Source organism: Corticium candelabrum, chromosome 21 (assembly GCF_963422355.1).
Source record: "Corticium candelabrum chromosome 21, ooCorCand1.1, whole genome shotgun sequence".
NCBI classification, from domain to species: Eukaryota; Metazoa; Porifera; class Homoscleromorpha; order Homosclerophorida; family Plakinidae; genus Corticium; species Corticium candelabrum.
The window spans coordinates 1,861,552-1,877,401 of NC_085105.1; the positions used below are offsets into that span (position 1 = coordinate 1,861,552).

The 15,850-nt window shown below is 43.4% G+C and overlaps 3 protein-coding genes across 3 annotated transcripts in view; all 3 read right to left on the reverse strand.

Moving 5' to 3' along the window:
• Positions 1–6,858, reverse strand: part of LOC134196751 (transmembrane 9 superfamily member 2-like) — a 20,569-nt gene extending 13,711 nt beyond the window's left edge. Inside the window, exons 1-7 of the mRNA XM_062665971.1 lie at positions 6,625–6,858; positions 6,493–6,560; positions 6,373–6,430; positions 6,277–6,315; positions 2,206–2,330; positions 1,875–2,007; positions 1,314–1,441 (exon numbers count right to left, since the gene is read on the reverse strand). Coding sequence (XP_062521955.1) covers positions 1,314–1,441; positions 1,875–2,007; positions 2,206–2,330; positions 6,277–6,315; positions 6,373–6,430; positions 6,493–6,560; positions 6,625–6,756 — 683 coding nt within the window. The 5' untranslated portion in view covers positions 6,757–6,858. The remainder of the gene's footprint in view (positions 1–1,313; positions 1,442–1,874; positions 2,008–2,205; positions 2,331–6,276; positions 6,316–6,372; positions 6,431–6,492; positions 6,561–6,624) is intronic.
• A 551-nt stretch (positions 6,859–7,409) lies between these two features.
• Positions 7,410–15,464, reverse strand: LOC134196814 (uncharacterized). The gene is made up of 2 exons (XM_062666035.1): positions 14,842–15,464; positions 7,410–9,135 (listed from the first exon to the last, which is right to left on the reverse strand). The coding sequence occupies exons 1-2, from the start codon at positions 15,170–15,172 to the stop codon at positions 7,568–7,570; spliced, it is 1,899 nt and encodes a 632-aa protein (XP_062522019.1). The 5' UTR covers positions 15,173–15,464; the 3' UTR covers positions 7,410–7,567.
• Positions 12,472–14,071, reverse strand: LOC134196676 (52 kDa repressor of the inhibitor of the protein kinase-like). Its single transcript, XM_062665886.1, has one exon. The coding sequence runs from the start codon at positions 14,051–14,053 to the stop codon at positions 12,650–12,652; it is 1,404 nt and encodes a 467-aa protein (XP_062521870.1). The 5' UTR covers positions 14,054–14,071; the 3' UTR covers positions 12,472–12,649.
• Positions 15,465–15,850: the final 386 nt, after the last annotated feature.

Consider the following 15,850-nt stretch of genomic DNA (forward strand, 5'->3'; position numbering starts at 1 on the left):
TGCTCAGGCACAAAAGGAACAAACCGGTAAGAAAGTTTCTCTCTGCCTTAGTTCACTGTGCTTGACCACATGATAGCTATATTAAGCCTTACAGCTCCTGGAAATTTCCAGAACTCAAGAAGCTGAGAACCTAGTACATAGGATAGAAAGGACCAGTATCTAGAGAACTCGTTTGGTGCCATCAGACTGACCTAAATAGTGGGCGGTGCTGACAACCACTGTTTATCTTTGTGTACTTATATTGCAATTAAGATCAGACCATATGGCAGTCTTTGTCCTAATTGGTCTTATCTTCAAACCAAGCACCCCAAGAGCTACTTGTTAGCCTCAAACAACTTCCCACGTTTCAAAATACCAATACAAGTCCATTGTCTTCATAGCTAATCCAGTGTTCTCCCCAGAATATCTCAAAGGTATGGTGGTGTAAACGTGGCTAAATGGAACGCACTTGTGGGCGTGGTTGTTCCAAACGTGGGCGTGTCATCTGAGTGGGATTTGTTCCTTACGTGTTCACCCCCACTCGCTGAGCCTGAACATCTAAACCATGCAATTTCCCAACGGCGTTGACCTGCCTTCGCAACTCTGCCTCCTTCCTATTGAGCTCATCTCGTAGGGATTTCAACTTCTCTAGATTTCTTGTGCAAGGTCGACAGAGCCAAGAGTGTGGTGGGAGCATTATGCTCACCAAATCAGGGTAAAACTCGGCTACAAACTCTTCTAAGATCACCTTAAGATGTTCATTGCGAGAACTGTGCACTAAACGGCGGGTCGCAGGTTTCGTACTCGCTTTGCAAAGAACACAATCCATCCAATCAAACTCGTAATTCTGACATCCGGTCAACTACCTGCTGCGGAGGAGGAGCAGATCTCCATCTGCACTCAAGTTAATTTACAGTTCACAATAGAAAATTGTAGGATGAAAAGGACGCTTTCATATATTGTAACTACCTGTACTAGTCATTTTGCACGGTAACAGCTAATCATGACGTCATGCATACCAGCCGCCAACAAAAACCCAGCCACTGTGTCCAGACGTTCTTCTCGCCCCTCACACGCATGCAAACATCTGGCCACGCGAGACTAGCGGCATCCTTTGATGTTGACGCTGATGCTGGAATAGGATTCAGTTCAATTCCAGCATCAGCGTCAGCATCAGTATTGTAAACCAGGCTTGAGTCTCAAAGGACATTTCCATGGAAATGCTGGAAACACCCCTGGATTAGATAGAGTCTACAAAATTATTGAGTAAACAACTACGATGACACTTGAAATTTAGATGTTTGACTGTCATGCTTGGAGCATGTTCACTTTACCTTTCTGGAAAAATTTTTGCACTGAGAAGTCGATTGCCCGAGTAGCCACTAATTGAGCCGTTGTGATATGTGATGACAATGGTGACGTGGTTGAATACGTAGTGAGTATCCTTTTCAACCAAATTTGCCTGTAGAAAATGTGTGTTGATATGTGAGCAAAATGTTATAGACAAACATTGACAAGGACACATGGAAGTATACACACGCATGCATGTACACACACACACACACACACACACACACACACACACAGACACACACACACACACACACACACACACACACACACACAGACAGACATAGACACACACAGACATAGACACACACACACACACACACACACACACACACACACACACACACACACACACACACACACACACACACACACACACACACAGACACAGACACATAGACACACAGACACACACATAGACACACACAGACACAGACACAGACACAGACACACCACACCACACACACACACACACACACACACACACACACACACACACACACACACACACACACACACACACACACACACACAATAACTCTTACATAGGCAACACATGCTCCATTCTGATTCTGATTCTTGTCAACGTAACATCCCATTGGAAAGCCGGTAGCGCAGTACGGCTTCTGTTCCCCTTCTACTTCATAGCACCATGTGACAGGCATGTTATCAATAATCCTAAAATCAGCGCAAATAAATTTATTTATTACTTGTCGTGCTCAACCAATTATTTATTACTTATTTGTTATTAATATTTATTATTATTTATTATTAATATTAATATTTATTCATATTTATTCATTACTAATTAATTATTAATTTATTTATTATTTATAAATAATATCAGCACACATGGCACCACATCACATTCCCTACCAGTGCTGACGATAATCTAGCATGGCTCCTCGTTGTAAGAAATTGAGCTTTTTCTTGCTGTCACCATTGTTCTTGTACGTCTTGAGACAAACCTCCCGGCACCGAACAGTTTCCCTAAATTTCAGCTGAAATACAAGGCAAGATACAATGTATTGATTGCTACATATCAATTAATATATTGAAGGTTAGATAATAATTCAGTGCTCTCGCCAGTACTGTCAGTACCATCATTTTTACGGTTGTGACAAGGAAGGGACGTTTGGGGAGGGGAAAACAGCAGTTATTGACGGTTGGGAACAAAATTGGAAAGCCTTATAATGGTTTAGTGTGGGATCACAGATCTAGCTAAAGACGTTAGTGGTCTTGATGGTCCTAAAGTTGATACAGAACAATACATATTGTCATGTCGTCTGGTAATCTTAGAGAGTGCATGGTCTCCTTGCTGGTATTTAGTTGAGGTGAATTCCTGTTGACCTTTCACACAAAGAAGTGCTAATGAGACTGTGGTTGCAGCAGGTGTTCTACTAATTACTGTTTATCTTCAATCTCATGTACTGTACACCCTTACTCTTTTAGGTCAGCTCATAATATTCCAGTTTTATTAAGTCGACTTGTCATTGTAATAATCTGCTGTACATTATCTGTCTGTCTGTCTGTCTGTCTGTCTATGTTATGTCTAACAAAGTTATGTTCAATGAGCTTTCAACAAGATCTGAGTGGCAATTATATTGAATAGTCTACCAATCATGCAGTAACTTCAAGACTTACATAGAGTCTTCTGACGTTTCGTTAGTTAGCTAACCGCACCTATTTTTAGAATAGTGGTTTGTGTCTATCATATTTTGTGTCATCTATGGAACATAGGTTATCTACTCCTAATATACATGCATCTGACTCTAATACAAGTAGGGAACAGATAAGGTAATTGTATGATGTCATTACCAAATGTGTCAACATCAAACATTTGATGACGTCATTATTACATTGAAGACGTCATAACAACGGTTGACGAAAAATCCTGGCTAGAACGCTGATAATTTATGAGTTTGTGTAGTACAAGTGCAGATGGAAACAGAAAAGAATGAAAGGCATAAGCCACATGTAGTGTACTGTGTTAACTCATGAATGTTTCCAATCATACATCTCACTTGTTTCTGCTGCTCCTTCAGTACACATTAGATCTCTTCAGTGTATGCACACGTAGAAAACAGACAGGCAAACAGACAGACAGACAGACAGGCAGGCAAATAGACAGACAGACAGACAGACAAACAGACAGACAGACAGACAGATAGGCAAATAGACAAACAGACAGACAGACAGATACAGACAAACAAATAGACAGGCAGACAGACAAACAGACAGATGTTTCTCATTTAGTTGCTCATGATGTAAATGTTTGATTTAAATGAAAATTATGTGTATTGACAGACAAAGAGACAAACAGACAGACCGAACGAAGGACCAAAGGACAGATACACGGACAGACAGATGGCCATACATAGATACATACATACAGTGACCAGCAATAATTGTTTAAGTCGTACGTCGCAACCAAAGACAATGGACAAACAACCAACCAAAGACAATGGACAAACAGCCAACCAAACACAATGGACAAACAGCCAACCAAAGAAAATGGACAAACAGCCAACCGTAGGTGCAAAACTTCCTTGAGAGAGTTTTATTACCAGAACAGTGTAATTCATGTTTGCGATTGCTAGGACTTGTCAGAAATAAACAACAGAACTCACCTGTCTGCAACTGCTGACTCGAAATCGATCACTTTCTTGGTTTACGACATTTATATGAGAATCTAACATTACGTAACCAAGAGAGATTTTATGATGACTCTACTTACGACTACAGACTATTTACAGACTTTTCGGTCATGACAGTCACTATGTAGGATTTTAAATACATTTTACAGGTAGCACGTCTAAAGAAAGTAGCGTGTATATTCGTAATTCTTCGCGACAATTACTCCTCCTAGTGTACGTGGTGGTGTTCAGGACTTTGAAGGCTCATAGCTGTAAAAGCAACGGTGTAAACACAGCTTCAATTACTAGTTTAAATTAAAGTTTATGGAAGTTCTGCTTCACTAATCTTGTTGCATTTGACTCCTGCAGATAGAGGATTAACAACACATGGATACAGTCGGTTTATCGTTAAATCTAAGCTTTTCCTGAACTCTTCATAGGCGCAAGAGTGAGAATGGGTCGCTTGGTGCTTAGCTGACTGAAAACAGTAGACTAAAGGGCATTGATTTCTGAGATTTTTTGTGGGTTTTAGAAAGGGAAGTTTAAGTTTATGGTGACTAATGGCATTAGAAGAAATGTTTCAGTACGTAGTGGCCTTTCCCTTTGCACTCTGGATCGCCGCATTCCTCCTGCGAACACTCGCTATCAAGTTTTCAACCACGTCTTGGGGAATCCCCGTCTACAAGCCTCCCGTATTGCTTCCCAGAGTCATTCTTGAGTTTCAAGATGAAGCTGATTGGTGGTGACCTTCAACCAGTGCCACAGGTTTCATTTGGATTGGCATCGCGTTACTTCAGCCAAAAAACAACGCACGCTTTCTGTCCTTGAGTGTCCAGTGCTGGTGTGCTGCCGCCAACGCGCGATGATGATGGTGTTCCAGTGTCAACATGGCTTCTTTTGACGCCTACATGCGTAGACACCCTTTTCTCTGAGACGGCGAACAATGAATCTCTCAAATAGGGACTTGCCTGTTGCAGTGGCAAAGCGTTCGCTCAGCTGCAGCATTTCTGTCAGAAATGGTGAGTCTCTCTATCAAACGATCATCTCATGCAGTCTTCGCTTTCTTTCTCCTGACCGTTTCCTGTAACCGCTACTGCTCGCAGACGGCCTCTTCTGACACTTCTAAACTACTTCTTGTGATTTTCCAACAGACGTTACATTAACTAACGCTTTAGGAAAAGCCATTTTGTGTAAGGCTTCAATTTTGCCGTGAGTATCTGGACTAAGTTGCAGACCACGCAGTTTAGGGCAAGAAGAATAAACAACACAAAATCGTCACAACGTAACAAGAAAACAATTGAATGAACAGGCTGTGCAGCATGCAAGTTTGCACATAGAGCGTATGGCGCCCACCATAAAGCAGCTAATTTTTTCAGCTGCACTCAAATCTTCAACCATCTTGCAACAAACCGGAAGTCAGTGTTTCCTTTGTTTAGAGTACATCTACTGTTGACAGAGAACATCTGAAATTTGCATAAGAATTGGGCTAAACAGTCCATATACTATGGCTAGAACAAGAAACAATCACTGCTCAAGCCCTGAGACGACTGTTTGCAAGTGCATGACTCCTGTAACGTCAGAAAGGTCTTTTGTTGTTTTGCAAATAATAAGCTGCTTGTCTTCCTAAATCAAAGCTGTCAAAGAAGTAAGACATTGGCAGCAACCCGTTGGCGTCAGTTGTTGATGTTCTCATCACGTGATTTCTTGTTGCCGCACTACCTCAAATCTTTACTCTAAAATCGGATGAAAAACTACGAAGACTAGCTGCGTTGAAAACAGTATGACCAACCTGCATGTTTAAACCATTGTTATCATTTATTTAATAAGGTTCCATAATAAAATGTCCTTTATATTTTGTACAATAGCACATACTCCAGGTGGATATATAATTATGCCGGTCACTGTACAAACATACATAAAGAGACGAACATACATACATACATACATACATACAGACATACATACATACAGACAGACATTCTGAAGAACTAATGGACAGATAGACGGACAGACAGATGGACACACATACATACATGCATACAAACTTACACACATAAATACATTTATCCACACATAGGTACACTGTACATACATACAGAAAGACAGACAGACAAACAAACACACAAACGAGCAGACAGACAGACAGACGCAAACAAACAAACACAAACACAACGAGCCACAGTCCGAGTTAGTACTTTCCTCAAACGTCAATCAGCAGTACACTACACAGTTTGTCTCCCATTTCACCTCCTCATCAACTCCCCATGCATCCCAACCCTCACACCACACGCCCCCGGCTCATTCCACTTACAACGTATGGTGACGGTCTTATTCTCTCTCCAAACATAACCTAACAATCAATCACAACTCTAACAAACATCGCTCATTCTCATCACAAACCACTTACTTGTCCAAGGTTTTCGGTTGGACTCGATTTCGATCCGTTGTATTGACAGAAATCGAACCTAAAGAAGTCGGATGAATCACAACTCTGAAGACACGCGCGCTAGCTCGATTGTCTTCTTGCTTTCTGTATTCGTATGCCAGCACAGACTCGTCGGAATTCAGCGCGTTGACGTAGAGAGAGATATTGGTCTTCAGAAAAAGAGAATTGAAGTACAAAATTGTGCGTTTGAACGACGGAAATGAGGAAACTGACTGGACAGGATTTCTCATCCAGATGTGCCGTCTCGCGGTCTGTTTTCGTGCAGTACTGCGTTGGAGCCATACCGGGGAGGTAGAATGAGTTGGATAACGTCAAGAGAGAGATGAAGAAGACGACGTGAAACATTCTGTGAGAGAATAACGCTGCGCGATGATTCACAAACACGTCACGCGAATCCCGTATGTCACGTGATATGAATGCTAAATCGGTTGATATTTATGTCTATGGTACTATACCGTTCAGTGAGATACACGGAATACTAAAAAAATAGTATGGGAGTACAGTCAGTCGTGTCTGGCGTAACGCGCGGTAAAAAGCGTCGTCTAACTGCAATAATCGTTATAAACATCGCGAGACAGCTCTACGCATGCGCACACTGTACAAGAGTTGTTATCAGAATACTTACGTAGTGTTTGCTAGTGTACGTATTGGTCTGGTCGATGTAGTATTGATGCGTAGAATTTAGTAACTCCTAGGATAGTAGAAATGGTAAATTAAATAATTATATAATTAAATAATTATTTAATTAAATAATTAAATAAAAACGTGTCCTGTAGTTATGACCACGCTAATTAAGTTGTCTATTTGTTATATTTATTAGAACGTTAATTTAATTTGCAAGAACTTTTTGTCTTTGTTTGTCACTTGTTACTCTGACACGTGCAGCATAGGCGTTGGCCACGGAGGAAACGGGTTTTTTTTGCCTGTAGTACGCGCAGGCATATTGGGTACACGAGGCTAACCTCCGCGCCCTCAACACAAGCAAGCGTTAGCTTGAACTTGAAATTGCATTAACAGTGTCTAGCTAGAGAATGGCAGCAAACAGACTAATAAAAAAGACTCCTACGTTGCACAAGCAAGCTAACGAAAACGCTCAGCGGCTGTACTGCGCTATTGCGCAAATTGAGACTACAACGAGCAGTCGCTAGTCCAGTCTCTAGTAATTCTCAAAGCAAGTAGTTGTGAGACATTTGTAGAGGCGTTCATCTTCAACATTCTGACCTTGAGTCTGCAGACGAAAGAATGAAGTTTTGGCATGATCACCATCAGCTCCAAATTGTCTAATTCCGTCAGAGATCATTATTTCTTCTGGATATCTACTGCAGGGTGTAGGTTTACATTGCTTCAAACACCTTTCAGCAATACAAGGTAAACTATGATCGCTATTTGATGGTGTTGGACTGCATTTGTTGGCCGGGCAGGTCGCAAGCCAATCTCCAACACTGAAAAAGCCATCATCACACACTGGACGGTACCAGGCGCCCTCCGAATTATTGCGTAGAAGCGTCCAGTTTGCTGGTCTGATGAGGTCGTGTACTAGATCAGTGGTATGCGTATCATCAAAAATGTTGATCAAAATTAGGTCACCCGCTACACTATCGAATGTCTCCTTGTTATTATCACCGCATATAAACATTGTAGCAATGCCCCTGTAAGCTTTAGTCATTTGCTGAGGCTCCCAATAAAGGTGGACGTAAGGGTTTCCTAGTGGTGAAGTTTTCTTCTTCTGTTTCTCAGCTAGTAGACGTGTCGGTAAAGGCCCTGGTGGGACTGTAGTACTACAGTATTTGAGATTCAGCTTAATACAGTAATTGTTTATGGCATTGGCAACTCTAGCTTCCTTTGTTGTGATAAGTGAATCATGGGGAAAATTGCCTGCGTTTAACAATGACGTCAGTGGTTCCAGTTCGTACATGATAGGCTGTGGATTCTGTTGGACTGATTTGAACCACTCTTGTGGGTCGAAATGTTCGTTTACCAGTCTTGGCTTTTCTCCAAGATAGTATGTTACATTTAAAGTTCGTTCGCTCTGATATAAGGTGACCTCCTTGCTCGACACAGTACTCGCGCCTCTAGCCTTCATCCCTTGTTCAAAAGAAAGAGTGGCGATTTCATGCATGTCGTAGTCGTTGAAAACGAAATCAACAACGTCTGATGGTTTGAAGACATCCCGGGCGGCGTAGCGTCCACCCATTGTGACATTCTTCACGAAATGCGTCCCAAATTTTCTAACGAAGTCGTCGACATTCGACTTGTCTAGAGTATTCACGTAGCTTTTGAATACGTCAGACAACTGTAGGGGTGTGTTTGATGGGAAATACGCAGTGTAGCTTGGGCAACTAGTTGAAATGTGGTAAAATTGCTGGTCATAGTTATTAGTGAGAGCGGCTACCATTTCGTAGTTGGAGCTGGCATTAAACCTTGCACCGAAATTCTTGCTACTGCTGCTGGCAACTGCTAGACTATCCAGGAAGTAGCGATACTCATCAACATCGTGAATGGACTTCACATCAGGTGCTAGTTGACATTGTGAGTAGTGCGTAACCATGAGGTTCTCGACCGTTACTGACGATGGTGTTGCTGCCTTGTAGACGAGGTCGATGACAGGAGTCAGCTTGTATCCGGGATCGAGTTGTCCCGCAGGACTGGCATTGTCCGGATTCCCAATGTAGATGTCGTAGCCAACTCCAAGGCGCTCGATGTTAGGCACCTGACTTGCAAGTTCTGAAACGATAGAAGCTGAGGTGAGATTATCTGTTTGCTTGAAGTCTCGCTTCCAAAGTCTCTTGCGCTGGTGTCGGTTCCCGTATGTTGGGGACATACGGGAGCCGGGGTCACTAGACAGGAAATGAGACTAGAACGTCTGCATGCTTGTACTGTATGTCTGACAGTTCTTCAGCGACGCCTTGCATAGTATGAAAATGAGTGCGTACTTGCGTGCGTACGTGCGTGCGTGCGTGTGTGTGTGTGTGCGTGTGTGCGCGCGTGTGCGTGTGTGTGTGTATGCGTGTGTGTGTGTGTGTGTGCGCGCGCGCGTGTTTGCGTGTGTGTGTGTGTGTGTGTGTGTGTGTGTGTGTGTGTGTGTGTGTGTGCGCGCGCGTGTGTGTGCGCGTGTGTGTGCGCGTGTAAAATATAAAAGAAGTGCAACCAGTTTAATTAGCAGTGGCGTAGGAAGACATTTATGAGCGGGAATACGAGCGGGGGGACTGTACCGTGGATTTCATTGTACACGTACAGAGCAAAACTAAACAGATTTGCAAAAGTCACTGGCACAGAAAATTGCAACTCGTATACTGAGCGAGAGGCTCCCCAGTCCCCATCCCTGCTTGCGCGGTGAGTCTAGCACGACTCCACGGCTTGCAAGCAACAGAAGGTGAACGTAACAAAATCTCGAAAGGTGTAAGGCATGCGCAACAACAAACATTCGTTCAAGCTAATTAGCAGAAAACTAAAACTGAAACTAGCTAGTATTCTAGAATTAGAGGTGTGGGGGAGATCCATGCAGGAAGTCGTTTTCCTCTCTTTTTCCTTTCAAACTTTGCCGAATGCAAGACAGTGCACGAGCGAAGAAATTTTTCATTGCAATGAGCTATCAGTTGCAGCTCTAGCCTAGGTATCCTAGAATCTCAATGGTCTCTCTATGTCTAGACGCACCTAGCTAGATCTAGCTCTCTAGTAGCTAGACTACAATCTAGTTGAAACCAAAAGTTTTGACCACTATTTACCTCTTTTGATCAATTAAACCGTGAAAATGAATTGATTCTGTGTCACAACTTTTGGGTCTTAATTGAAGTCCACATAGCTACGTAAGAGCGTATGTACAGGCTAGAAACATCAAGCAGTCTTAGGTCTAGCTAGAGAGACTCCTAGACCATAGACCTTTTCTGCCGGCGTGGCAATAGCGACGTCATCGTGGCTTACGGAACACTTGGGTGCTACTTTGATGTCTTGGCGTTTGTTAACCGCGTGAGTTTGTAGCGAAAGCGACCAGTTTTCTTTTCGAACTTTACTAGGACGTATAGCAATGTATTCAATCAGGTAAGGCCTCGTTAGGACCCGGCTCTTGTGTGTTTTGCAGCGATGAACGACTTCTTTCTGTCCTTCGTGGTGACGCTTCCGCGTCATTTTTAGTGATGGTGTAACATTTAGACCTTACAGACGTGAACTGTGGCAACAAACTTGCGTGCGTAGTATACGATATCGATGATACGTGTTCTGTGTGGTACGCACTTACCAAACGGTTTGGTTTGTACGTTCTGAATACTTCCTAGAAAGTGCGTCTTTTCTAGTCGTTTAGGGAACGACTGACGTGAAGAGGAAGTCTTTAGACAAGTCTGGTGGTAGTGACAGGTAAGAAGAGAATGCATGATTTCATGGGCATCCACCCCAACTACTAAAAGACCCAATCACTCATATCAGCGTGTCTGTACTCTGCTCTTTACCTTTCTTTATGTCGTTTTCCAACGTGCCCGTAGATTCAGTGTTTGGCAAGAGTCCTGAGATGTGTACTAAGAGAGATTTATGTATGTTAATTTCTGCAACGACATTGTACTATTGTCAGTGACCTTGCTCTGCCAACAACTGGAACAAAGCCTATTCTTATTGAAAGGTGGGATAACTAACAATGCATGTGCTTGCTGGCCACCATTACTTGACTAAGTTTATTGTGTGTACAGAGTCAAGAATGTCATCAGACAAGAAATGTACTTACTAGAACATTCTAGTGAAGATGTAGAAAAAGGGTCTGTTTTTGGAATAGATTGTCCTTCAGATGGTTGGCAGAATCAGATGGAAGAAATACACATGGTTTGTCCAGTAGTGACTGTAGCTAACATATTACACTACATCCGACCAGCAACTGGCATGTCATCAATTCAGGCAGCTGCATTCAGAAGTCTCACAGAAGGCCATACGGTGTGGAAGTCAGGTCATGTTATTGAGATAATCCTGAATGCAACGCAGCCTGACTATACTTGGATAAAGTTCAAAGTACTAGCAACAATGAAAAAAGAAATCAGGATAGGCATGTACATTGGTACATCCAGGCACACAGCACATAACCATGATAGCAAAGCAACTACAAGCTCCAAAAAGATAAAGCACAGACACACCGAGTGATTGGTTCTTTTATATGCAGCCATGAACACGCTAGAAGTTGGATGCGTTACCTCAAGATGAAATCATGCATTTCCTACTTACCTGTCACTACCACCATGCAGACTTGTCTGAAAACTCCTCTTCACGTCACTCGTTCCCTAAACGACTAGAAAAGACGCACTTTCTAGGAAGTATTCAGGACGTACAAACCAAACCGTTTGGTAAGAGAGTACCACACAGAACACGTATCATCGATATCGTACTACGCACGCAAGTTTGTTGCCACAGTTCACGTCTGTAAGATCTAAATGTTACATCATCACTAGAAATGACGCAGAATCGTCACCACAGAGGACAGAAAGAAGTCGTTCATCACTACAAAACACGCAAAAACACACAAGAGCCGGGTCCTAATGAGACCTTACCTGATTGAATACATCGTTAGTATAAGTAAACGTGCTAGTAAAAGTTCGAAAAGAAAACTGGTCGCTTTCGCTACAAACTCACGCGGTTAACAAACGCCATGACATCAAAGTAGCACCCAGGTCGCTAGTAAGCCGCGATGACGTCGTTAGTGTCACGCCCGCAGAAGTCTATTGCCGTCATCACCTCTAGCTAGTAAACGCTAAAAGACTAATCCTAGAACACTAATAATTAACGACTTCCACTTTTATATCGCGGTTTGGGAAACCTAGCTAACTGGGGGGAGGGAAGGGGGGAGGGAAGGGGGGAGAAGATCTTTGCTTGGCAATGATTTTGTTGAAATGGGCGTATCCACATACACATGCATGCATGCACAGCTGGGTTGTCCGTCGCCTCTGCTAGCACAAGACCTCTAGGTTGTCTGTCGTTCGCAAGTGTGCGCACTGTTTATCTAACTCACGAGTGAACTGTTTGTGGCCGCACGCACGAGTCTTCTCACTAGGTCTCAGGGGCGTACGCAGGATTTCTCTAGAGGGGGTTCGTAACTTCAGGGGCGTACGCAGGAATTATCCAAGGGGGGTTCACAACTTGATTACAACTGTTCTATTTTTGGCAGTCAAACACACCATGACCTTCTTTAATCTTAGCAATACGTGCTGTGAGACTAACTGTTACTTGGGTAAATGAAACTATTAGAAAGCAAATAACTTGCTCAACATCAAGAGTTATCAAACAGCATACTAGGTGCTTCAATTCTACGTGGATGTTTCTGCATAAACAGTTTGCAGACGTGGTTAATATCAACAGGTGTAGCGTAGTTGACGTGGATGAGAGCTGCAGCAGCAAGACGGTCTTCACTCTGAGTGCTGCGCAGGTAGGTGTTGAGCCGTCGCAGAGCAGAACCGGATCGCTCACAGGAACAAGTGCTCAGAGGCAGTGTTGCAAAAAGCTGCATAAGGACACGCAGGTTTGGCATTGTGCAGACACCAGGAGCCAGGCAGTCTTTCAGAGATTGGGAACGAGACTGCGGAGGAATGTTGAGCCATTTTCTCTTCCAACGAACAAATTCCTCATCAACAATGTCAGGGTTCGGCAAGTCAGCACTGTAGAATATTACAGCCTCTTCAATGTCCTGAAAAGATGATGTTTCACTGATAGAAGACGGCAGGAGTGATTGTAGTCTAGCAACTTTCTGCACATGCTTTGCAAATCGGGCTTTCAAGTCTGCAAGCAAATGATCTAAAAAGGGCAGGAGAACTGTAACTTTAAAGTACTGCTTGGGATCAGAGCATTGATAATTAGAACGATGCTGCTGCCGTTGGCAAGTTCTGGGCACAACTGGAGCAATATCAGACTTAGCAGCAAGGCAGCAACTGTGGTTGTAAATTCTGTCTGAAAATGCAGTCAGTTCATCTGCGTTGAAACGTATGCTAAGAAGCTCTTTCTGACAATCTTCTATCATCATCAAGCCAGAGTAGAGATCTTGAGAAACTCCCTGCAACCTTTTAATGGGTTCTCGAACGTACGAGAGCGTACGGTGCAAAACAACCATTGCATAAATAAAAGAGAAGGATTCCAAGGACTTTAAATGCGCAACCGCATCCTTCTTGTCATCAGCAGAGAATCCGTCACTAAACATGGCGTAGTGTCTACTCCCATAAATTATTACTTCGCACAGCTCTACTAGGTATGGATGACACTGCATGAAGCGCTGCCACCCATCAATATTCTCCACCCATCTGGTTATACAAACATTAAGCAGAGGAGAGCCATGTGCTGCTCCAGCTTGCTGTTGCCTTTCACATACTTGCTTTAGTAGACCTTCCCTCTTTGGTGATGCTCTAATCCAAAGAGTGATGGCCTTGATGACAGAAATACAATTTCGGACGCATGGCTCTGCACAGGCTTGTGCTATTACAAGGTTGAGGGAATGACCGGAACAGTGAGTGTATACTGCCTTTGGCTGCTTGTCTAGAATTCTTCTCTGAACACCTGACTTCTCTCCACTCATTGTTGACGCTCCATCATAACCCTGTCCACGGAGATCCTCAAGTGAAAGACCAAGGTTTGTCAGAAGTCCAGTGATAGCCTGTTCAATATCAACAGCACGAACTCGTACCATTTTTACGAATGAAACAAATTCTTCTCGTATCTCACCAGACGCATCTACAAACCTCAGGCAAACAGCCAAGTGTTCCACATTGTGACTGGAAATTTCATCTGCCAACACAGCATAAAACTTGGCCTCTTTCACTTCCTCAACAATTTTTGCGCGAATAATGTCAAAACTGATAATACCCATTATATCATTCTGTGACCTTGGTGACAGGTATGTACCATTCCGTGCCAAGGGCTGTTCCAGGTGCTTCTTCAAGACTGCATCATTAGCAGCTTGGTTCTTAAGCAATGCCAAGAAATTTCCAGGATTACTGCTGGATGAAATCCCTTCTCGGTGTCCACGCAGTGCTAATCCTTGTTTCGTCAAATACAGTATGGCACGAACTATCTGTTGCAAAATATGCTTATTTGTGGTCAAGCGATCTTGCAGTACCGTGCGTACCATAACATCAAGTCTAGAATCAGGGTTATCTACAACTGCTCTGAATGTATCTGCTTCGTCCATGCAGTGAGCATGATACGTGTGTTTTGCATGAGCTGCCAGCGACTCGCTCAGCTTCACCCAGTTGCGAAAAGGCACGTTTACAAAGAGGCCTTTGTCAGCACGAGTCTTCTCTGAACACAACAGAGCGCATGGTGCACAATACACAGCATCATTGGCTGGGCTGTAGACTAGCCACGAGTATTTAGTAAGCCAATCCGTGTTAAACTTGCGGTTACAGCCATACGAACGAGTAGAAGGCAGTACGGTAGGCGGCGAAGTATGCCTAAAGAGTAATTTGTACTTCTCACCTCCGGAAAGCGCTGAAACGGCTGTGGACACTTCTTTGACTGACATTCCAATCTTGATAGTGAGACCTACGTCAAATGGGCGACCAACGAAATCCGTGCACGTCGTGGCATTCTCCCTCACCGTGTCTTGGACCTGAGTGTCTAGATTTGACGTCGGGTGGCTGTTGCTTTCCTCAGTCAACACAGAGCAAAGCCGTGGCCGTCGGTTCGGTGGCTGGCAGTCCTCACGATCATTATGTTGCTCACCGCCCGCATCGAGTCGACCAGCTTCGCTTGATGGCCTTTTATGAGCCGCACGGAAGAACGCTGCAATGCTCTGTTGATGCGCCATTTTAGCTTGTCCTCGGAGAACCGTAATCAACACCGTGCAAGCGCATGAGTTACATAAACTTCATCTCGGCTTTGTAGATCCAGTAATAGGCGCGCCGAAAAGTTAAGTGCTGTACTACTTTATAGATTTATATTATTTTTTACAGATAATTTCAATGTATCCAAAATCGGGAGTCTCGTTGTGTCTTCTGCTGTCCCCATATGTAATGGTGCTGTGTAGTTGCGCTCATGCGGCATTGCCTAATTCGAATTCCGCCATTACCTAGCGCCTAGAGGGGGTTCGTCCGAACCCCCTCGAACCCCCTCTGCGTACGCCCCTGGGTCTATGCAGGAAATTGCTTCTCTCTTACCTGCAGAACCTTTCCTGCTACAAAGATGAACGAATAGCAGTGCAATGATCCGAGAGATCATCCGTATTTTCGACATTCGTCTAGAACGAGAGGTAGACACGACAGACGACGGTTTCGCTCTAGCTAGAGAACGTGTAGGAAGGCAGTTGAGTACTTTAATTAGAGAAGCGAGCACGGGCCGGGATTGGTCAACACCTCTTCAAAATTTTTTATAAATATGCTTATCTAGATATGTAATGAGCGTAAGTAATAGAAAGTAAGTAAACAGTATGCATGCACATAAATTTGTTTTCTTGAATTGCGTTTTCACACCTAGAGTGATGCGTGAC